The 24,404-nt window shown below is 42.8% G+C and overlaps 2 protein-coding genes across 3 annotated transcripts in view; one reads left to right on the top strand and one right to left on the bottom strand.

Moving 5' to 3' along the window:
- The window catches only part of LOC135509392 (craniofacial development protein 1-like), a 54,685-nt gene extending 37,119 nt beyond the window's left edge, over positions 1-17,566 (bottom strand). For both annotated transcript variants that reach the window (XM_064930021.1, XM_064930020.1), the window contains exons 1-5: positions 17,181-17,566; positions 16,844-16,976; positions 16,450-16,684; positions 16,144-16,268; positions 13,262-13,387 (exon numbers count right to left, since the gene is read on the bottom strand). In XM_064930021.1, the coding sequence (XP_064786093.1) occupies positions 13,262-13,387; positions 16,144-16,268; positions 16,450-16,684; positions 16,844-16,976; positions 17,181-17,250 (689 nt within the window). In that variant the 5' untranslated portion in view covers positions 17,251-17,566. The remainder of the gene's footprint in view (positions 1-13,261; positions 13,388-16,143; positions 16,269-16,449; positions 16,685-16,843; positions 16,977-17,180) is intronic.
- Positions 17,567-17,588: 22 nt separating this feature from the next.
- LOC135509393 (transmembrane protein 170A-like) lies at positions 17,589-24,004 on the top strand. Its single transcript, XM_064930022.1, has 3 exons — positions 17,589-18,062; positions 21,526-21,696; positions 21,846-24,004. The coding sequence occupies exons 1-3, from the start codon at positions 17,948-17,950 to the stop codon at positions 21,974-21,976; spliced, it is 417 nt and encodes a 138-aa protein (XP_064786094.1). The 5' UTR covers positions 17,589-17,947; the 3' UTR covers positions 21,977-24,004.
- Positions 24,005-24,404: the final 400 nt, after the last annotated feature.

Raw genomic sequence — 24,404 nt, 5'->3', positions numbered from 1 at the left:
GTGTAAACATTTGGGATAACAGTGCATTAGTGGGTGTACATTGTCTGGACATATCCACTGACACGAAATCAAACATTTGGAGATATCTACAGGATTGAGACATCTACATGGTCTACATGGTGAGTGTAACACTGAGACATCTCATGGTGAGAGTAACTGAGACATCTATCCACTGAGACATCTACATGTCCTACTGAGACATCTACGTGCAACCTATGTCATTCTGTAACCTACTGAGACATCTACATGGTGAGAGAAACCTACTGAGACATCTACATGGTCTACATGGTGAGTGTAACCTACTGAGACATCTACATGGTGAGAGTAACCTACTGAGACATCTACAGAGTAACCTACTGAGACATGAGAGTAACCTACTGAGACATCTACATGGTGAGTGTAACCTACTGAGACATCTACATGGTGGTAACCTATTGAGACATCTACATGGTAAACCTACTGAGACATCTACGTGGTGAGAGTAACCTACTGAGACATCTACATGGTGAGTGTAACCTACTGAGACATCTACGTGGTGAGTGTAACCTACTGAGACATCTACGTGGTGAGAGTAACCTACTGAGACATCTACGTGGTGAGAGTAACCTACTGAGACATCTACATGGTGAGTGTAACCTACTGAGACATCTACGTGGTGAGAGTAACCTACTGAGACATCTACATGGTGAGAGTAACCTACTGAGACATCTACGTGGTGAGAGTAACCTACTGACACATCTACATGGTGAGAGTAACCTACAGAGACATCTACATGGTGAGTGCTTGTCTTGCTTCTTATCCATAAAACACTGTCTGCCTCTAACCAATAAAAAACGAACAAATCCCATGCAAGTTCACAAAAATGATGCATCCTCAACACAAATGTAAGCACCATCTGAAAGAAAGAACTTCGCACACACACACACACTATAGGCAGGCGTGATGCATCAGGTCCTGTGAAACACAACCTGAGACATACTTTTAACAACACTGCCTTCTGCTCCACCCAGTGGGGTTGCACCTACCCACACCTTATAATGGCTGCTGGAGAGCTCTGTGTGTGTGTGTGTGTGTGTGTGTGTGTGTGTGTGTGTGTGTGTGTGTGTGTGTGTGTGTGTGTGTGTGTGTGTGTGTGTGTGTGTGTGTGTGTGTGTGTGTGTGTGGCAGTCACAGTGTGATCACTGGTTGCTAATGTGTACACAGAGACTGTCATCTCTCTCCTGTCACAGCTCCCCACACATCACTGACACAATGTGTTCACATTCCAGTGTCGCAGTTACATCCTGTCACCACCACAGACCTAGCTTAGCCTCACTCAGGCTCAGCCTGTCACCACCACAGACCTAGCTTAGCCTCACTCAGGCTCAGCCTGTCACCACCACAGACCTAGCTCAGGCTCAGCCTGTCACCACCACAGACCTAGCTTAACCTCACTCAGGCTCAGCCTGTCACCACCACAGACCTAGCTTAACCTCACTCAGGCTCAGCCTGTCACCACCACAGACCTAGCTTAACCTCACTCAGGCTCAGCCTGTCACCACCACAGACCTCTTAACCTCAGGCTCAGCCTGTCACCACCCTAGCAGACCTCAGCCTGTCACCACCACAGACCTAGCTTAACCTCACTCAGGCTCAGCCAGCTACACATAGACCTGCAACCTGAAGATGTGCTAGAGGTTACAGGTAGTGCAAGTGGTTTCCTTACAACAAAGCCAAGGAGAGGACATTCACAGAAACATACTAACACAAGTGGATGGATACACCCCCCACAAACACAACCCAGTTTTAAGTGCTTAGCTGCAATTAAATGTTTAGTGCCTTCAGAAAGTATTCACACCCGTTGACTTGTTTCACATTTTGTTGTGTTACAGCCTGAATTTAAAATGTATCACATTTAGATATGTTTTTGTCACTGGCCTACTTCTACACATAATACACCATAATAGCAAAGTGGTATAATGTTTTTACAAATAAAAAATGAAAAACGGAAATGTTTTGAGTCAATAAATATTCAACCCCTTTGTTATGGCAAGCCTAAATCTGTTCAGGAGTAAAAATGTGCTTATCAAGTCACATAAGTTGCATGGACTCATCCGATGTGCAACAATAATGTTTAACATGATTTTTTAATGACTGCCTCATTCATCTCTGTACCCCACACATACAGTTATCTGTAAGGTCCCGCATTTCAGCAGTGAATTTCAAACACAGATTCAGGCCAGGGAGATTTTCAATGATAAATCACAATTCTGAAAGAAGATGAGGATTAAAGAAAGGGTTGTTATAAGGTGGTGTAACCATGTAAGGTGAGCTTAAAAGCTATACAATGGACATTTCATCTCACTGGTCACCTGACCGGGCAGTGTGTACACACAACAAACACACAGATGCTTCTCTACGGGTGACTACGTCAATCTCCTCAACAGTTATCATGACACCACAGAACTCTACCTAAACATAGAAATCTCAACATAAGATACGACACAAAGCTTGTACATTCTAGATGGTGCATGTACAGCAGATTTCTATAGAGAGGTCTCACTGGTATGTGAGGATGCTCTTTGCTCTGCAGCTGAATGAGGCTCCTCCACTTAAGGTAGTATCTTTTAGCACCCTCTCATTACAAACATAGCAACATGTAACACTCAGACATAATAACCTATGGTGGTGAGGCACATCTGATAGCCCTGCTGAAACATAACACCATGACTGGTCCTTCACTTCTGGGCGTTGACACTAGTGCTGAGCGATTCATCAAAATGTTGGTTATTTTTTGTTTTTTAAAACAACTTAATTGCCCGACATCAGGTTCAATTATTTGAATCCCATTACCTTCTGTTTTTTTCTGTGAGGTCAATGAGCACATTGCACAGTTTTTCTAGAGATAAATCAGATCCAGCATGAACTGTGGAATTTAATAGGGAGTTGTTGTTTCCAACAGGCCAATATTCTACATACACTACATGACCAAAAGTATGTGGACACCTGCTGGTCAAATATCTCATACCAAACTCATAATATGGAGTTAGTCCTCCCTTTGTTGCTAATTCAGCCTCCACTCTTCTGGAAAGGTTTTCAATTAGATGTTGGAACATTGTTGCTGGGATTTCCCGTTTAGCCACAAGAGCATTTGTGAGGTCGGCACTGATGTTGGGCAATTAGGCCTGGCTCCCAGTCTACATTCCAATTCATCCAAAAGGTGTTCGATGGGGTTGAGGTCAGGGCTCTGTGCAGGCCAGTCAAGTTCTTCCACACCGATCTCAACAAACCATTTCTGTATTGCCCTCACTTTGTGCACAGGGGGCATTGTCATACTGAAACAGGAAAGGGCCTTTCCCAAACTGTTGCCATAAAGTTGGAAGCACAGAATTGTCTAGAATGTCATTGTATACTGTAGCGTTAAGATTTCCCTTCACTGGAACTAAGGGGCCAAGCCCAAACCATGATAAACAGCCCCAGATTATTATTCCTCCTCCACCAAACATTACAGTTGGCACTATGCATTGGGGCAGGTAGCATTCTCCTGGCATCCACCAAACCCAAATTCATCCTTCAGAATGCCAAATGGTGATGCGTGATTCATCACTCCAGAGAACGCAAACAGTACTTGCGTTGATGTTGCTTCCCGATAGCCAAATCCACTTATTTGAATGGGTGTCCACCTACTTTTGTATATATAGTGTAATTGAAAGCATAAAACATGGTAATTAACTACAATGACCATAATCCATTTCGCATCTACTTGTCCGGTCTGTTTTCTTTTACACCTGCTACGGAAGAGACAAAAGAATGCATGAGCATGAGGTGATATAAAGAGCAGCTTTAACTTCGCGAATTCTCTACCTGAAAATACATGATCTAAGTGATTGATAGTTGGTATTCAGCAGTCATTAAAGTATGCCTTTGAAGAACTACCAAATAGTGATTTTGTCAGACAGATATAAGCAGCAGTTCTATAGAGATGAGATGATGACCTGGAATGAAATAATACATTCATCAAATAAAATACACAACATCTCAAATATTGTATTAAAGTAATGTCAATAAATGATGGTTAATAAGTGGTAATCAGTAATGGACAGTCACTACCATCATGGGACTTGTACGAATTGTTTTATAGAGTTTTTAGAGTATTCAACCCACATAACGTATAGCGCATTTAATGTAAAATAAATATCGAAACCGAAATCCGTGATTTAAAAACGAATCAAAACCGACCTCAAAAAGCACTAATCGCTCAGCAATAGAGGACACACACATCTATGATGAAGGAAAATAGTTTATGTTCCTAAATCTGGGGAGCACTCGTCGTCTGCCACACCTCTCTTCACTGACAGCGCCGCAGATTCATCATCTCTACTCTATTACCCTTCATTAATTCCCTCAGTCACACTGCTGCTGGCTCTGACCCCACTTATCCCGTGACCCCTCACCTCTGGAGGGCAACCTGCTCTCAGAGCTCTCAGTGAGATGGGAAACATGAGTGTGCTACAGAGCTCCAGAGGATGGTCCACAGCCATAGAGTCCAATGATGAGAAAACTACTACTGTTGTTGCTGCAGCATACCTCACTGGTAGTCTCTCATCACCCTCTCTACTGTTCTAGATGTAGGCCTTCCTTTCCCCGATTTATTAAGTTAAGATCAGAGTTGAGCAGAGACCCTTTAAAATAACACTGCAGAACTTTGTAGAATTCATGAGAATGTTCTGATCTGGGAGCAAAATGTTCTGATCTGGGAGCAAAATGTTCCAGTCAGGCTCGAAGTCACACACACTTACATACACACACACATGCAAAAACGTGTACACACACACAAACGCACTCAGTCACACACTAAATTGAGAAGTGAGTGCACAAAAATACAGACAGACATCCCTCTAATGTATAACTTGGGTGTAGAGTCAGGCCAGACATAATGTATGATAGCTTTCCTCTCCATCTTTGTAAAAACAAAAGAAAATGTTTATTTATAGGCCCCTGAGATGTCCCTCTAGAATTAGAAAAGCAGCCCTCTAAGCTGAGAACATATGGAAATCATTAGCCTTTGCAGACATACTTACTCTCTCATGAAGCATGAGCGTGCGCACACACAAATATATTCACACACACTCACACCGAACATATGTCATACACACAAAAATACAGAAAAATATCAACCAATGCAACTGCCCTGTTTACATTGAAATACTCACACACCATAACACAGGCTTATTTTATAGAGAGCCAGTTACAGTCAGGAACAAAGAGTGGGAAGTTAACAATTACATTAATTAAGAAGGACAATTCCATGGTGACAGAATAATGCTGAGACCGGGGGTCAAACAAAAACCAATGACTGCAAAGTTAAACAAACCTTACAACTATGCACAAGGACTACTTGTAACAATTTCCATAGAAATTTGTACAAAAACACATTTACTTGAAGAACAGATGCAAAGTTTGGTAACAGAATGATGGTTTGTGCTGCTGTGCCATCATTGTGTTGATAAACTTTGCATCTGCACTGTTCTTCATATGTTTGATCCTGTCCCAAGATCGTTGTGTTTTGGACAAGTGTTTTTGCAACAATGTCTGTAGTTTTTGGAGTCAATGTAGAATTGTGCCCTCTGTTGGCCCTTTTTGGTCTACCACCTACTGGTTTAATGGTGTGCAGGATGTAATTGCTTTTGCTACTATCTTTGCCAGGAAATGTAAAGTCCTGGAGTGGAAAAACGGTCACCCACCATTGCATAGTCAATGGCTGCAGGACTTGATTCACTTTTTAAAACTAGAAAAAAAAATGTTACATTTTAAAAAGGGAAAATGATCTATTTCCTCCCTCCTTCAGAGGCAAGACTTTCCAGGTAATTTACTTGACTGACTGTCGCTGATTTTGTAATTATGATTTTTTTATGCAAATATCTAACGTGCCTCCATTCTGTTGAACTGATTTGAAACTGCTGAGATCTGCTACCATACCCGTCCATGTACCTTTAAGCTGTGCTTCTTGGCCCTGGGGACCCATTTAGCCCCTCATTGGGGTTGGGTGCATGCGGGTGCGGCTGGGAATGTGCACCCATTTGGGGTTGTGTGCATGCGGGTGCGGCTGGGAATGTGCACCCATTTGGGGTTGGGTGCATGCGGGTGCGGCTGGGAATGTGCACCCATTTGGGGTTGGGTGCATGCGGGTGCGGCTGGGAATGTGCACCCATTTGGGGTTGGGTGCATGCGGGTGCGGCTGGGGTTGGGTGCATGCGGGTGCGGTTGGGAATGTGCACCCATTTGGGGTGTGCACCCATTTGGGGTTGGGGTTGTGGCGGCTGGGAATGTGCACCCATTTGGGGTTGTGTGCAATGTGCACCCATTTGGGGTTGCGGCGGGTGGGAATGTGCACCCATTTGGGGTTGTGTGCGTGCGGGTGCGGCTGGGAATGTGCACCCATTTGGGGTTGGGTGCGTGCGGGTGCGGCTGGGAATGTGCACCCATTTGGGGTTGGGTGCGTGCGGGTGCGGCTGGGAATGTGCACCCATTTGGGGTTGGGTGCGTGCGGGTGCGGCTGGGAATGTGCACCCATTTGGGGTTGGGTGCGTGCGGGTGCGGCTGGGAATGTGCACCCATTTGGGGTTGGCGGCTGGGAATGTGCACCCATTTGGGGTGCGTGCGGGTGCGGCTGGGAATGTGCACCCATTTGGGGTTGTGTGCGGCGGGTGCGGCTGGGAATGTGCACCCATTTGGGGTTGGGTGCGTGCGGGTGCGGCTGGGAATGTGCACCCATTTGGGGTTGTGTGCGTGCTGTGCGGCTGGGAATGTGCACCCATTTGGGGTTGGGTGCGTGCGGGTGCGGCTGGGAATGTGCACCCATTTGGGGTTGGGTGCGGCGGGTGCGGCTGGGAATGTGCACCCATTTGGGGTTGGGTGCATGCGGGTGCGGTGGAATGTGCACCCATTTGGGGTTGGGTGCGGGTGCGGCTGGGAATGTGCACCCATTTGGGGTTGGGTGCGTGCGGGTGCGGCTGGGAATGTGCACCCATTTGGGGTTGGGTGCGTGCGGGTGCGGCTGGGAATGTGCACCCATTTGGGGTTGGGTGCGTGCGGGTGCGGCTGGGAATGTGCACCCATTTGGGGTTGCGGGGGTTGGGTGCTGGGGGTTGGGTGCGTGCGGTGCGGCTGTGCACCCATTTGGGGTTGGGTGCGTGCGGGTGCGGCTGGGAATGTGCACCCATTTGGGGTTGGGTGCGTGCGGGTGCGGCTGGGAATGTGCACCCATTTGGGGTTGGGTGCGGGGTTGGGTGCGTGCGGTGCGGGTGCGGCTGGGAATGTGCACCCATTTGGGGTTGGGTGCGTGCGGGTGCGGCTGGGAATGTGCACCCATTTGGGGTTGGGTGCATGGGGTGCGGCTGGGAATGTGCACCCATTTGGGGTTGCGTGCGGTTGGTGCGTGACGCTGGGAATGTGCACCCATTTGGGGTTGGGTGCGGGGTGCTGGGAATGTGCACCCATTTGGGGTTGGGTGCGTGCGGGGGAATGTGCACCCATTTGGGGTTGGGTGCGTGCGGGTGCGGTTGGGAATGTGCACCCATTTGGGGTTGGGTGCGTGCACCCATTTGGGTGCGGCTGGGAATGTGCACCCATTTGGGGTTGGGTGCGTGCACCCATTTGGGTGCGGCTGGGAATGTGCACCCATTTGGGGTTGGGTGCGTGCGGGTGCGGCTGGGAATGTGCACCCATTTGGGGTTGGGTGCGTGCGGGTGCGGCTGGGAATGTGCACCCATTTGGGGTTGCGGCTGGGAATGTGCACCCATTTGGGGTTGTGCGTGCGGGTGCGGCTGGGAATGTGCACCCATTTGGGGTTGCGGCTGGGAATGTGCACCCATTTGGGGTGCGTGCGCACCCATTTGGGGTTGGGTGCGTGCGTGCACCCATTTGGGGTTGGGTGCGTGCGGGTGCGGCTGGGAATGTGCACCCATTTGGGTCCCCAGGATCAGGATTAAGAAGCACATCCTCTGAACAATGTAAAAAATGGCTGTGACCTTGTCTGAAATTCTAAATCATTAAATATGTAATAACTTGAAAGGTGAAATGAGAAAAACAGGAATAAATATATTTATCAACAACCAAATGTGTGTGTGTGTGTACACAAGACTACAGTAACATTAGGAAGTGTAGAGAAGACAGTCTTAATGTTGTGTCACAGTGGCGATGATGTACGTGCATGTGTACGTGAGTGTGTGCCCGCCTACGTTCAGAATCAATGTCACCCGGTGTTGAGTAGTGAGGTAGCACCATAGAGACAGAGAGCAATCAATCAACCAATCACTAGAGTTCCCAACAAGCGGCTCTAAATCTCAGCGGTATGCTAATCGATAGCACTTAGCCTGAACCGCCAGTATTTCACAATGCCGCTGTGGACCACTGTTCTGGCAGATTATAGCCAAGCCACCCACCCACCCACCCACCCACACACACACACACAGAATGACAGCAGGTCAATCAAATCTATGAACACAACTGCTCTCAATTAGATGGGGGATGGAGGATTGATGAAATGTTGGCTGGTGTTTTTGTTGAGTGCTAGGCTTGGGCGGTATACCGTATACCGGGTTATTTGGAAATAGCCACAAGATGGTTTTTCAATACCGTTTAAACAATTTTTTTGATTTTTATTTTATAAATCAAAATATTTGTTGGTTAACTTCTTAAGTAAATACCAGCAGTCAACTTGTGCAATGGCGTTCTTCATTACACCTGCCACATAGTTTTTCATTATGAAGCTTACCAGTAGTCCCCAGTCATGTGGTGTTCGTTTACAAGCACACAACGACGAGAGACCGCCTTGTGAGCAGCAAGCACCAGGGGATCTAGTTACAGTATGAAATTCACAACTATATGTTTGCCAGTTAGACATCTTATAACTATTAAGTGAACTGTCTAAAATGTTCTAAACTCTCTGAAGTTGTGCATTTGGTTTTCTAATTTATTGTCTAGTTAGCTATCTTCCAAAATCAAGCTGAGGTAGTCTAACAGCAGGTAGTGGCAGTCGGGGTCTTTTAAGATGAGCATGACCTTATTTCTATTACAGTATATCGGATGACTGTCTCCATATTCCATTCAACCAGCTCAATGTAACATTGATAGGATTAGGCTACTACCTGATACTAAAATTGTCCCTATACCCTTCATAAGGTTGCTACAACAGGTCGAGAGACCATTTTTAGTAATCAAGGTGACAGACAGTGACACATTAAATACCGCCTTGCACAGTCTTGCCTGCATCTAGCTGATCTAGGGTGTAATCATTTGTCCAACAGTTGCAAACAAGAGTTTCTATTGGACAAATTCAGGTATGTTTATCCCTGTTTCATTCCATTTGCTTCCGTATAAGATTTTTTTTTTTCAACCGAATCAGTGGAACACCCCTGATCACCTGCAAAAACAGTTCACTTTCATAGCAGCGACAAACAAATAGCATGATCACTTTGCTTGTTGTACAACTCGTTCTCGCATCTATGAGCTCTCCTCCTCTCAACTTTTCCCTTCATTTGTGGACTTCAGGGCACAACACAACAGCTGTCTGTGACCAGGCAAAAAGAACAAGCCAAACCTTCATACCATAACCGATACACACAGCCTACAACGTTGTCACCATATTGACTAACGTCATAGTCAAAATAGCTACGAGAACTAACGCGTTAGTAAACCCGCTACAATAATGCAGTAGAGAATACAGAAAGTAGTTTAGCAGTTACACCAGCTGGCCCCGGTGGCAATAAATGAATAAAACCAAAAGTTTACCTTGACTTGGAAGAGTTCCAGTGTTGAATAGCCATAGCCAGCTAGCTAACATAGCTTCTGTCTGTTTGAGCCGGGTGTTTGAGTGGGCTAAACTAGCTAGCTGCATTCGCTAGCTAAGCAAGTGGGGAAAAAAATATATATATAGCGCGCTCTCTCACTGAGTCAACTACTCACAACATTTTATGCACTGCGGTGCTAGCTAGCTGTAGATTATGCGTTCAGTACTAGATTAATTCTCTGATCCATTGAATGGATGGACAACATGTCAGTTCATGCTGCAAGAGCACTGATAGGTTGAAGGACGTCCTCCCGAAGTTGTAATGATTACTGTGTAAGTCTATGAAAGGGGTGAGAACCATGAGCCTCCAAGGTTTTGTATTGAAGTCAATGTACCCAGAGGAGGACAGAAACTAGCTGTCCGGTGGCTACAATTTGTAAGTCGCTCTGGATAAGAGCGTCTGCTAAATGACTTAAATGTAATGTAAATGTACACAATGGTGCAACCCCAGACTGTGCTGTTGAGGCTTCTGTAATTTTAATCAATTATTTGGTGACGTGAATATATTTAGTATAGTTTTATCTAGAAAGGCTAACTTTCTTAATGTTTCACTATGTAAAAAAATATATGAAATTCACTGAGGATGGCCCTCCCCCTCCTCCTCTGAGGAGCCTCCAATGCCTCCTGGATCAAGAGCCTTGCTGCCCAATATTTGTTGTGTGTGTGCAGCAAAATGTGAGTTGCATTTTTTTCGTTACTTGTAAAACTTTATGAGTTGTCCTGCAAATAGTTTAGGTAAGAGACTGTATACAATGTTTGCAATACGCTCGTTAGTATTTAGTTAGCTCTTTCTCTGGGATTTTACATGTATTTGTTAGCATTGCTAACCATGGATTACAGAGGCTAAGGTGGGTTTGAAAATAGCACCCCTTGTGTTCAGTGCTGACATTACCAAATATCCTGGTAAGGCACAAGGTCGGCATGAAGGTATTACAATTTGGATACCGCCAAAGCTGAGTACACCACTATGATGCCTTATGCAACGACAGGCACCACAGAGCTCTGTTTTTAGCCATCTTTCCTTTTATTGTGTTTATTTCATGTCTCAATACAGTTATCTTGATAGTGCCTCCCTGGAACAGATCTATAAAGGAAGAATTATATAAAATGTAGATAGAGAAAGACAGGGAGGGAGGGAAGGTGTGGGGATAGAAAGAGAGAAAAATAGATTGAGATGAGGTTGAGAGAAGGGAGAAAGGAGGGAGACAGAAAGTGAATGAAAAAGCAGACAAGAGAGCAGTTTTTTGTGCGCAGTAATGGCAGTCAGAAGGCCAGGGCCACATTACAGCGCTGTAGGAGCTCAGACAGACAGAGCTGAACAGTATGGCAGGGAGGCACGTGTTCATTTAAGAGAGGCTGAACTCAATGGAGATCACATGTCTGGGGCCTGTCCTGCTGACTCAGGCCTTCCACTACCATGCTCACCTCAAATCATACGAGAGAGAGAGAGAGAGGGGCTTAACTCCAATCACACAGGACTCAGGAGACAGAGACAGAGAGATAGAGGTGGTGAGATGGGGTGTAGACAGGACAGGAGAGCCGAAGATGGAGAAAATAATGGAGTGACAAAGGGTGGAAAAATGCAGTCAACACTTTTCTGCCTCTTGTTTAAGGCGGGAAACTAGTGGGTGTAACATGGGAAAAAGAGAGCACCATGGGACCTCCGTAACAGCACAGCGTTTGCCACCCTTACGTAACTGCAACGTTATCTCAACGTCCAAAGAGCCTTAGAAGCTGATAAGAACAAAATTAAACAACATTTGCCCTGTCCATGCAGCAGGTTGTGATGTGGTTTTAAGGCGAGGTAATTAACTTAATGGGTCTGGTCTACAGGAATGAGGGCTACTGACTGACTGACGGCTACTTCCTGTTGTCGTACTGTAGGTAAGCCCATCCTCTACAACAGGAAATGGTTCTGGACACACTGTACATCCTGTAAGGAAAATATCACTTCCTGTCTGGACACAAGCCACCGCCTCAGAGGAAAGATGCGCTCGGCAAATTAAACACCATGGCAACAGAGGGAAGTATTGACATGCAGGGGAGCGGGAGAGTAGAGCAGCTGGAGCTGTCATAGATAGACAATGATACACACACATTACACACAAAATAATATGTACAAACAGAACATACACACAACACACGCACAGACACTATCCAAGCAGCCAAAAGTACACGATGCACCAATGCATGATGCACCGCCTGCTGCTACAACACACATCCACTTCAAACTCACAGCTCCTTCCCCTGACATCCAGTGCAAAGTTCAACTACTCCGAAATACTGTAGTCAAACATGCAAGCTTGAACGGAACATGAATCCACAACTTCACATACACTAAAACGCAGTGTTGAGAATTGCCAGGGATCCTCACGATAATATCAGGATACGATATGTATTGCAATTTTCACGATATCATATGTTTTGCGATTCGATACTGTGGTTATATGGCGATTTGATGTTCAAACATATTGCTCACTATATATGTGTCTGCTGCAGAGAGACAAGAGAGCATGAGGAAATGAGTTTTCACCAGTCATGGAACGGAAAGTGCTGAAAATATGTTGGCTCACTATTTAAAAAGAAGATGCAGTCCAAGCTATAAGATGAACAATACCAGTTTTGGCGCAGGTACAGCCGACTAGGGCTTTCTAACTAAACCATTAAAAAAAAGGTACCTATAGCTTGTTCTCCACCTTGGAGTCAAAGTATTGATATACTATCGTCCAAAATAATATTGAGATATGTAACTATATCGATCCCCCCACCATCACTACTAAAATGCACTCTAACACTCTCCCTCTCACTCACACACAACCAGTTGTATCAGAGTAGTGTGAAAGGTGAGCAATAATCCCCTTCCCTGGTGTCTCGGTAGCAGAGAGAGCGGAATGACAGGATCAAAGGCTTTCTGGAAGAGCTGTCAGAAATCAATGGAGTGAAACCGGCAAGGATTATACCCTCATGTCCTAGACACATACACACGCCTTTCACAGACTATTCAAACATGGCTGTGGAAACACAATTGACACCACGTTATACAGTTAGCATTACTGTAACTTAACGATGGAATCTGCAGTAGGGAGAAACAGCGCCACTGGCCACCCCACCACCGTTACTATTATTTTTGTTGCCGAGCTGAGAGAGAATAAATGGCAATACATATTGTGCTCTTCTATCGCGCGCAATGAAGTCCGAGGGGGAAAACAATGTTTGTTATTTGCAGTAACTTCTTCATTGTTGTAATATCGCAACCAGACGTGGTTGTTTCACCATTAAGGGTTCCAGCTTTAAGCAGTGGAAATACCTCTGTTCCTATACAAATGAAAGTGCTAATTAAGGAAATACAGTGATATTTAACTGCTCTACAAGTCAAATATTAAGAGACAGAGGTGGGTGTCTGGGTGATGTAGTGACTAGGTGGGGATGTACCTCGGTCCAGGGGCAAGGGAGGGGGGCTCAAATCTTCTGGGTACAGTCTGTACATATGGTGTCTCCTCCTTGGCCTTCAGAAAGCTCTTGGCCTCCTTGGAGTCAGCATCAACCTCTTTGGTTACCCTGGAGATGGAAAAAGACAGACAGATACTTAAACCCAGGACTGTATTAGTGGCAGTCTAACGAACATAAGTAAATATCATCAAGTTACGTAAGTCTGTACATTTCTCAAGAAAAGGACACACAGACAAGAAGCCATGGGTTGGCTGGCATTTAAACAAATTCCCACCCTCTCTATAATTCTCTCTCACACACACATAAAAACATCAGTTTTTCCCAAAAACGGCACGGCTGATGTTTCATAAACCCCTTAGGCTGGTCACTGTTTACAAGCCAATGCTTTTGGTTGAGTCCCTCGCTGGTAGTACAAGAATCCCCTCCCACACAAACACGAATCAACATTCTGTAATATCTTACAATACTTTCCCTCCATCTCCTGCCAAGTGGTAATTTTTTATTCAAGGCTATGCCTCTGCCTCTCACTCTTCTGTTTCTTCTCCCTTTCCTCCTTAAACCCTGCACTCGCTTCTAGCACCCCATCTACACAACCCTGTGGTCACTTAGGGCCCCTGGTCCAAAAAAAAAATATATATATATTATGTTGGGGTTCTTACTATTGTGAGTAAGAATAGTAAAACACACCAGGTGCAGGGGGTGGGAACGTTGTTGTTATTTCTCCACTCCAAATGGAAATCACCACAAGTAGGGCACTGACAGCTGTCAGTGTAGTTATCTAGCTAGCTAATGTTATCTGTTGTTGCTACACCGTATTCAAAATATTAGCCAGCTGGCTATGCAATAGCAGGTTCTTGAGCTGGATTTGTCATAAGCATTTAGGGAACTCTGCCACAGATGGATAGGGGAAATCAGTATCTTTGAATTTGCCATCTATTGTTATCTCAAGTTTTGCCATGTTCCATAAATTGTGGCCGCGAGTCCACCATAGAAATAAAAATAATAAGATGAAGCACCGGTAATATGGATAGCCTGACCAATGAACGATTTGGCCTACAGATACATTTTTCTACATTGTAATGACAGGGTGCAAAATTTGGTAGGCTGCTTGCAGGCTATTTTGATGCGCTACAGCAATGCCAAATAAGTCCATGCTCATGCCATTGTTCTCATAGCTAGAAAAGTGAAATGGCAATGACATTGCTCATGATGCATGTCGCAAATTATATGTAACACCATCAGTGCATCAGACACGAAACAAAACACCAAAACAAATGTAACATCACAAAATAGATAAACAAGTTTGTGACATTTTCTTTTGCGGGTACCTTTTCATTAAAAAAACAGGCACTTGTGATTTCTAGCTACAGTAATCAAAGCAGTAGAGAGAGCATGGTCAAAACCATTCATCTTTGGGGAACAGTGGGAGCGGGCTTCCAAAATGCAATCACATCACAAGCTATTTTACCATTTATGAAATGGTAATATTGTTTAGATACAGACCAGTTTACCCAATGGATTATTATAATTTGCTGGTAAAAAAGTGGAGGTGCAAAAACACAAGTTTCCACCCTGTATTTTAGAATTGCAGGAAATGTACTGCAAAACTGCACATTATATCTCTCTGCCCAATGACAAAATTATAGAATTGAATTAAATGTGTTATAAAAAAAATAGCTAAATTCTCTCTCCACCCATTGCAAAATGTGTAGAATTAAAGGAAAGTTACTCTGCGTCAAGAGAGGGGCCACAAATGTTTTGCCTCTAGGTGGGGGGACCCCCAACCAAATCTCGCTTAGTGCCCCCAAAAGGCTAATGCCGACCCTGAGTGTAGTGGATGATACAGCATCTGAATCCCTCAACAGACACTGCACTCCATCAGATATAATAGACCTAACTCTCTTCTCAAATAGAACATAATGACAGGGATAAGATGTACCAATACACCACTGTGTAGGAGAACAGTCCAATACTAAGGTCAACCAGTACATCCCTCTGGGAATACATTCCTTAAGGGGATTGCATCCATTAGGGTCTGGGTTATAGCTGCCTGTGTGCAATGGTAATCATATGTTGCAATAATTAGGGCTTTCAGAGAAAATAAACAAAGTCCTTTAATGTGCTTCATATTATATAGATAATACTACTAGTGAGACCCCGACTAAGTAAAAACACTTTCCCAGCACATTATTTGGCCTGTAAACTGACATTTGGTGTTGTAACTCATAAATCAAAATGCAACAGTATGCTGTGGAATTCAGACACTTTCTCAGGAACAATGTGAAGGTTTCAACTGTTAGGTTGCACTGCCATCAGGTGGTCATCTACCAGTATATGCATAGACCCCTCCTGTCTCAGCCTCCAGTATTTATGCTGCAATATTTTAGGTCTTGGAGGGCTAGGGTCAGTCTGTTATATCTGGAGTATTTCTCCTGTCTTATCTGGTGTCCTGTGTGAGACAGCAGGTGCGGTAGAGATACTCTTAATGATCGGCTATGAAAAGCCAACTGACATTTACTCCTGAAGTGCTGACCTGTTGCACCCTCTACAACCACTGTTATTATTATTTGACCCTGCTGGTCATCTATGAACATTTGAACATCTTGTACATGTTCTGTTATAATCTCCACCCGGCACAGCCAGAAGAGGACTGGCCACCCCACATAGCCTGGTTCCTCTCTAGGTTTCTTCCTAGGTTTTGGCCATTCTAGGGAGTTTTTCCTAGCCACCGTGCTTCTACACCTGCATTGCTTGCCGTTTAGGGTTTTAGGCTGGGTTTCTGTACAGCACTTTGTGACATCAGCTGATGTAAGAAGGGCTTTATAAATCAATTTGTTGATTGTCCAACAGTGGTCTAAACTTACCGGACCTCTTCGCCAGCAAAGTCAAACACCTTAGTGATGGTGACCTTAGAGGGCTCTTTAGGCTCTGGTAGTTGAGGTTCTGATGGAGCCGAAATGGGCTTCTTCGGACTGTCTGTGGGTGCAGCCTGGTGGAGATAATAAAACAAAACAGGTGTTAAACATCAGAGTAGCGTTCCAAAAACTGAACACTTGATTCCAATGCAAAAAACATGCACAACCACCAAACTGTAACAAGAACCCAGGTTCCAACGATCATATGCCTGGTGTATCTCTACAGGCCAGGAGTTGTTATATTTGGTGCAATACCTGCTGTTTAGTAGTAGCCTGCGGCACTGGGGTAGGTGGCTTGGATTTGTGACCAACATCACTCAGAAAACTGGCCCACAAATCATCTGCCTTCTTCTTCTTTTTCTGTTCATCCTCCTCCTTCTTGGGCCTGGGAGTAGAAAACTCTCTCTCCTCCCCCTGCTCTACTTTCTGATCCTCCACACTGCCATCATGCAGTGACTCCTCTAACTTCAGTCCTCCTTTCTTTCTTTTCCTATGAGGATTGACAAGTACAGTTGGAAAATAATGTACAAATATAGTAGTACATTGTCATTCACCAATTCCAGTAGACTAACAACATGGACTTTACAAGAAAAACTGAGCAAAACAAAGCAATCACAAAAGCCAAGCACAAAAGTGTTGAATCACTCACCTCATGCCAATGTGTTGGCCTTTCTTCTTTTTCTTCTTGGTGACATTATCAGACTGTTGGCCATGCTGGTCATCCCCTTCCAGACCATCCTCTTTCACACATTCATTCATGTCATCTTCACTAAGGTTGTCATCTGTCATTCAATCACACAACAACCATGATTAGAAGACTTGAATGGAATGACAAATACAGTAGCTTTCATCAAGCATACATGAAGAATATGACACCTACATTGCATAACTACTGTATAGAATGGTTATGATGTTCTGTCACGTGTAATAAAATATATTGTCAACTCTAGCATTGCATGTCTATCTGATTGTGGAAGTAACCTTACCAGATAGGACATAGTCTTGATCTGCATTTGAAGAATAGCCATCGGAATCATAATCTGAGTAATTCATCATTTCCCCTCCAGAAAGAGCCTACACGTTCTACCAATAGTAAACACAGCAGGGAATGTATGGATAGTTGGCTAGATAGCTGTCTCAAGTAACGTCAGCAAGTTACAAAGGCAAAGCACCGGTTGTCTGACAAACCCTGGCTGTAGCTAGTATCACGCGGTTACAAAATAATTGAGAAATATATCAACTGTTTCTAGCTGTATAGCTTATTATACCTACAACTAAATGAACGAACAAATACTAAACAAGTTTCTACACTATGGAAACGTGTGGCTTTGGTGACTAGCTACAGGGAGGAGCTCAATGGGTAATTATCTGGTAGCTGTTGACTTCCTGTTCTACTACGGCAAGTCCACAGGATCAACAAATCGTGAAGAACGACGGATTTATAGCATATTTGTTGTTGGAAATTAAATACCGGTTTCTTTATCGATTGCATTGTTATATGTGTACATGTCAATACTCTTTGTAAATTATGTTCAACATGCTAGCTAGCGTATTACGATTGTGAAATCGTTTTTGTAGCCCTTTGAGTATGTTAACGGCGTGACGTCAAACCAAGTCGTGTTGACATCAAGCTACATGAGCTAACAGATATATTCAGGAAGATCAACCAACCCAACCCTTGTGGACTTGCTAGATCCAACTTTAATGTTCTCATGGTGTTATTCGGATATTCGTGGTCTCATGTGCATAAGACATGCATAACGGATATAACGAGATTGGGTTTGTTCAGCAAATTCTTAGCTTGAATTTGGTCCCAAGGAAAAATGGCACCAATCGAGGCAACGACACATCGCTTAGCGACTTCTCAGGTGAGATTCAATCTCGCCTCGCTCTGTTGTATCCAGCCGAACAGTTTTCGCTGTAAACCTAAAGTGAATGTTTCGTTAACCGATTTAACGTAGCTAACTAGTAAGCAAACTAAGTTAACATAGCTAACGTTAGTTTATGTAAACGTACACTGAGTAGCTAATCTTGTGTTAGCTGGCAATAACAACAATATTAGTTATCGTACAAGCGGACAGCTTTAAATTGCCCATAACGTTAATCCATATATTAGTCACCAATGCAGTGGTCTTTTTTAGAGAAAGTTCCATGTGTTTGTGAGAAAATTATTCTCCAGACTACTGTGTGTGGGAGATGTGTATATAATGTGTAATCTTTAGCAGTTTATATTATTTCGCTGCGTTATGTAGGGGTTAGTTTTACATTATGGATGTGAAACATGGGTACTGGGTAGGTAGTATTGAATTCAGAACACGTGTCAGAGACAACAGGAATGTGTGTAATGTCTGTGTAACCCAGCATTTCCCAAACTCTGTGAATGTGTTTAGTTTTTGCCCTAACACTGAGTTTGAGTTGATTTATTCTTGCTTACAGATAAAACTTAATGCATAATTTACATTATTAATAATTGCAAAACACTAATTTAAAATACATAATACGTGACATCAATCTCAGCTCTTACTTTCTTAAAACCGCATTGTTGGTTAAGGGCTTCTAAGTAAGCATTTCACTGTAAGGTCTACTACACCTGTTGTATTCGGCGCATGTGATAAATAGAATATTGAACAATTGAAAACATTACAGGAAATGTTTCATGATGGACATTTTAAATATTAAAATGTTTTTTTTTATTTTTTTTTATTAAATTTGTTTGATACAATTTTTGGGAGAACCGTTTTAAGAGCTAGAGTTATTATACAGTCTGATAGCAACTGATTCAAAAGATCAAAGCTTGGTGAATAGTTTATTATTTGAATCAGCTGTGTAGTGCTAGGGCAAAAACAGAAAACGTGCACCGAGTTTGGGAAGCCCTGGTGTAACCTCTGGGCAATTCCTTGGTAATAGAATGACGCTGAGACTCCGAAGGTTCACTTTAAAATGCACGCCAAACAAAAACGATACAACTCAATGCACAAGGACTAGCGAGATTACGTTTAACAGTTAACACAGGAAATAAAATAACACTTTTAGGCTACTTGAAGAACAGTGCAGATGCAAAATGTAGTAACAGAATGATGATAAAATCTCTGTTTATGTGACCATGTTTTCCAAAAACGTAAGTATAATCTGAATTAAGATTCAAAATTCTGCAGAAAGAATTAATGGGGTGTCAGCTATGACACCTTGAGTTGAAAAACAACAACAGAATGACATCATGGATACCTGATCAGTACTAAAGAAATGCATAATTATGGATATGAATGTCATTCTCTTCACATTGATGTATCCTGAATAGGTACACAAAGGTAGAAATATGCAATATCATGCATATTTGGGTATTATTCTACAAACTGGTTATTTTAATGAGCTCTGCCCCTGAACAAGACCACATTTGTTCCGGACTGGACCAAATCTGTATCAATCATAGACTTCTGAGTTTCACAAGTTTGGACATCATAGTAGAGTTCAGTACAGGGGAAAGGGGGATACCTAGTCAGTTGGACAACTGAATGTATTCAATTGAAATGTGTCTAACGCATTTAACCCATCCCCTCTGAATCAGAGCACAGTATAGTTTAGTTGAGTATAGTTCAGTACTGTAGAGTATTATACTGTACTCTAGTTTGCTCTACTGTACTGAACTCTACTCCACTGTAGTACTGAACTCTACTCCACTTTACTGTACTGAACTGTGCTGTCCAAACTTCTGAAACTAGGCATCTATGATTGGTTCAGACTTACTCTGAAGTCAAGGCCATTCCGAACCTCACCAAGAAAATCAACGTTGAAATCCAGGCCAGGGCGGACTAACCAAATTTAAATTACTTTTCAATGTCCAGGGACGTCTTGTATTGGTTGGTGGTCAGTGGGTGAGGATGCTAGTTACAGTAAATGGAAAGAGTGGTGAAATTAACTGGAGAGAGAGAGGGGAAGGGGTTGCCCAGACTGTTTTCACACTCTTGTTTTTAACACAACAGTAAAAAGTGGTATACTAGTGGAAGGGAAGACCGTAACAGGTGACCCAACTGTGGTTTGTGACTACTATGATTTCCCATTGTAGACAATTCTATTGCAGTAATTCTGTTATTTTTCCCCTCATTCTGTTACTGATTTGGTAACAGAAGGATGCATTTTAATTAGGCCCACTTAATAATTAATTAACAAAATTGTCATCAGTAGAAACACGATAACTAATTGGTAGATTTACTTTTACTATCCTCCGTCCTCATGAGGGAGAGAAATTGAAAATATCTTAGATACAGTTCTGTGAAAGTATTTGCCCCCTTTATAATTTTGTCTACTTTGGTGTATTTTTTTTTATACTGAATCATCAGATCTTCAACCAAAACCTTATATTAGATAAAGGAAACCTGAGTTTACAAATAACAAAACCAATACCAACGGTCAAGCATGGTGGTGTGATGGTTTGGGGATGCGTTGCAGCCTCGGGACCTGGACTACTTGCCTTAATAGAAGGAACCATGAATTGTGATCTGTATCAGAGAATTGTACAGGAGAATGTCAGGCCCTCTGTCTGTGAGCTGAAGCACAGCTGGGTCATAAAGCACAACAATGATCCAAAACACACAATCCAAGTCTACATGAAAATGGTTATACATGTTTTGTTATTTGTAAACTCAGGTTCCTTTTATCCAATATTAGGTTTTGGTTGAAGATCTGATAATATTCATAAAAAAGTGAGAGAATCAGAAAGGGGGCAAAAATGTTTTCGCAGCATGTATGTGGGGTTTTTGGTAACAGAATTACAGTACAGTAGGCAATATTTTTTTGAACTTAAAGGCAATTAATTTCTCCAAAACGAAATATGAATGCTGATATTAGGCAGGGGTCTTTACTTCAACATTGTGTTTCGATGCATTTCTAATATCTTTTAAGAATTTTTCTGGTTGATGTTTAAGACTTCTTTTCCATTTGTTTGACCAGAAATCAAAGCATTTGCTTATTCCTAACTTTAGGATAGAAATTGGTTGGAGAAATGTGTATATACATACCTTAATAAAAAAACTGACTCTTGGCTTTCCTTTGACATGCTCCTATGAACTTCACCTGTTGGTGCTCATGGGTCCATTTACATGGAATAGCTCTATTATATCATGATGCACTTGCATTTTTAAAATTTTAGTAATTTAGCAGATGCTCATATCCAGAGCGACTTACAGCAGTAGTTAGGGTTAAGTGCCTTGCTCAAGGTCACATCGACAGATTTTTTTCCCTCCTAGCCGGGCTTGGATTCAAACCAACGCCCTTAACCTGCCTACACTTACTTACTTCCTTCAGTTGCTTAACTCCCTCTGCTCTTTCGCTCAGAGATGTGGTATGGAGTCTTCTTGTGGGCTGCTGTCTCTTCACTGGTGTTCCACCTCCCCGCTGCTCTCCTGGCCCTCGCCACCCTGCGACAACACAAGATGGCCCGCTTCATGCCCATCGCCATCCTACTGATGGGCATCGTGGGCCTTGTGTGTGGTGGAGTCCTTACCAGTGAGTTACTCACCTCATCTTCTGATAAGCTATGAACATGATCCATTATAGTACAAACATCACTACTCATCAACTCAGTGCTCAAAGCCATGATGTTCAAATTATTTTATACATTACTCTAAACAAAACAAAAATATTTGTGCTTGTAGGTGCTGCCATAGCTGGGGTTTACAAAGCAGCAGGGAAGAGGATGATCTCCTTGGAGGCCTTGGTGTTTGGAGTGGGCCAGTCCTTCTGTGTTCTCATTATATCCTTCCTCAGAGTCCTAGCTACACTCTAGCACAAGGACACAGGAATTCAAGAAGGGAGTGAGAACATGCAATCAGCAGGACGGCATATGCAAGAGACAGCTGTTCCTTCAGAGGCCTTATTTTCTATAACCATTACCGGATGACTCTTTGTTTGATACATGATTATTTTCCAAAGTGGTATATTTTAGGGCTAACCAGAGGCTCTGTCTTCTTCATTCAGATTGTTGTGTGTGTGGCTGTGGCACTATACTCTGAACTAGCCTTCTCATTTTGTGAGTTATGTGTATCATACACATGGCTGGGAATGAAACATTCCAGAAAAATTGCACTCTACAATTTGGTTGAGTAAACTCTTAAGTTTTACTGTTCAACAGCCTGTAAAAGACTAGCCTATACATGTCTGAGCCTGCATGCCTTTAGAGAAACACTAAAGGAGAACATTCTCTGCTCCTCCCCAAGTCATTCAGCTTAATACAATGTCTTGACTGAGGTGTAATATCGTTACAATGAGGCACAGTGCTTGATGATATGACATTGGTATTGACATTTTAAATATTTTAAGTCAGACATAGCTACAACTTTAAGCTTTGTTATTTCCACATGTGTTTTATAGCATTAGAGATTGTCTATACTTTAACATTCCTACTTGGGGTGTGTAAAATAAAGTTTGTACATAATATTTAAGCCCATTCCAGTTTATTCTGTAAGCATAGAGGCATTCTGTATATTGCTGAGAACCATGGGGCCCTAAAAACTCAACTCTCGACCTCGAAGCAAGTTCCTCAGCGTTTTTTTCATTGTTCCCTTCTAATCAAGGACTGATTCAGACCTGGGACATCAGGAGGCTGCAATTAATGGTCAAGTAGAACAGAACACCATCAGGCTCTGGACTTCAATATACCACTGCCATAAGGAATAGAGTTGATCCATGTATTTTATTCTCTTAAATATTTTTCTACGTTGTTAGGGGTATTTTCAGATGGTTGATCAGCGGGTTACGTCCAGTGTGTATGCAACACTTCTTTCTGAGTGAAATCTTAATAGTAGCAGACTGCACTTGGTTATCTGGCATCAACACACTTATAGAATTGTATGTCTCTTTCAAGAACCTTTGCAGCATTGCTCAGTTTTTGTTAATTTTATATTGGCCTTGGTGTTAATGGTGAACAGTATATAGGAATAGTGTAATATATTGTTACTTTGGCATTGATTATGCTAAAGGAAGAGGCAACCTCACTCTAAACCATGAATGTGAATCTAATTTCCTTAAAATCCCTTGTGGAGTTTCTTAAACTTTTACCAAAGAGAACCGATTTAGTTTAAACTGAAAGCCCCCCATGTCCCGAAATCCTACTTTAAGGATTTTGACAGTGTATCGAGAGTATAAATCTGGAGTCGTGTGTGTAAGGACAAGGGTAAAGTCAAATTTAGCAAGAAAAAAAAAATCACAACTTTGCAGAGATCTCTTATTACATGCAAAGACTAGTGAAATGAAGCATTAATTACAGTTAAACTAAAATGTTTTTTATTATTCAGCACCGCTGCATGCAGATTGTCCAAAACTATCAGCAGATTAGTGACCTCAGTGTAGTGGTCATTATAAGTGCAGTAAATAATACAAGGGGTGGATTGAGAACAGACAGGTTATAGGAATAAATTAGGATATTGAGGTTGGCTTGGCAATAACACTACTGGGTTATGAATCATTATTGTAATGTAGACATTTGTGGTGATTGAAGTTAACAGCAGGCCAGAGCTGGTCTACGTCCTGGCAGTGACATGTTGAAAGCCATGCTCTGCTTATCTAAGCCTTGGACACCTCAATTCCACAGAGTTTATTTTTTCTAAAGTTCTTTAACTTTCCTCATTGTAGCATGACTGCACACTGTTTGTTATAGCTGGTTGGTTTGTCTCAATTTCCATTAAGTTAATGCTCTTTATTTACCATGTGATTTGAATCCATGGATTGATTTTGTTTTTACAAGGTTGATTTTATTACAGTAAATTAAGTGCCAATTGTTAATATTTTCATGTAATAAATGTTTACATTAATCGTTTGAGTAGTGAATTGATTTACACCTGACTGATTTCAACTCATTTTGACAATACTGCATAACACCAGAGTAAATACTGATTATTTATCTCCTGCTCCATCTTTCTGCCTCTCCATACACACAGATGGCACTCCTGTGCCTTTACTGCCTCCACTAGCCAACTCCCAGCAGTAGCATGGCTCAGTGGCGGACGGAGGGAGTAATGTGGCGTTACCAAGGAGAAACTACACACAGATGACTCATCATGAGGGGGCCACTATCCAGGCTGCACTCCATGAGACAGCCTGGCGCTTTATATGATCATCACTGAGAATGTTTCCTTGGCCGTTTCATGTTTTCCATGCACTTTAGGCAAAACACTGCTGAATATTTGATAAAGGTTTTGTAGCTTTGTGCATCAAAT

Source organism: Oncorhynchus masou, chromosome 22, assembly GCF_036934945.1.
Source record: "Oncorhynchus masou masou isolate Uvic2021 chromosome 22, UVic_Omas_1.1, whole genome shotgun sequence".
In the NCBI taxonomy this organism is placed as follows: Eukaryota; Metazoa; Chordata; class Actinopteri; order Salmoniformes; family Salmonidae; genus Oncorhynchus; species Oncorhynchus masou.
Note: the sequence above shows the minus strand (reverse complement) of the source record. Positions and strands in the feature narration are given on the sequence as shown.

Bases quoted from the DNA above. Each gene is read 5' to 3' on its own strand.
- LOC135509393 (XM_064930022.1), top strand. From the start codon at position 17,948: ATGCATAACGGATATAACGAGATTGGGTTTGTTCAGCAAATTCTTAGC. The intron at 18,063-21,525 runs GTGAGATTCAAT...TCTTTCGCTCAG, and splicing joins ATCGCTTAGCGACTTCTCAG to AGATGTGGTATGGAGTCTTC. The intron at 21,697-21,845 runs GTGAGTTACTCA...TTGTGCTTGTAG, and splicing joins GTGTGGTGGAGTCCTTACCA to GTGCTGCCATAGCTGGGGTT.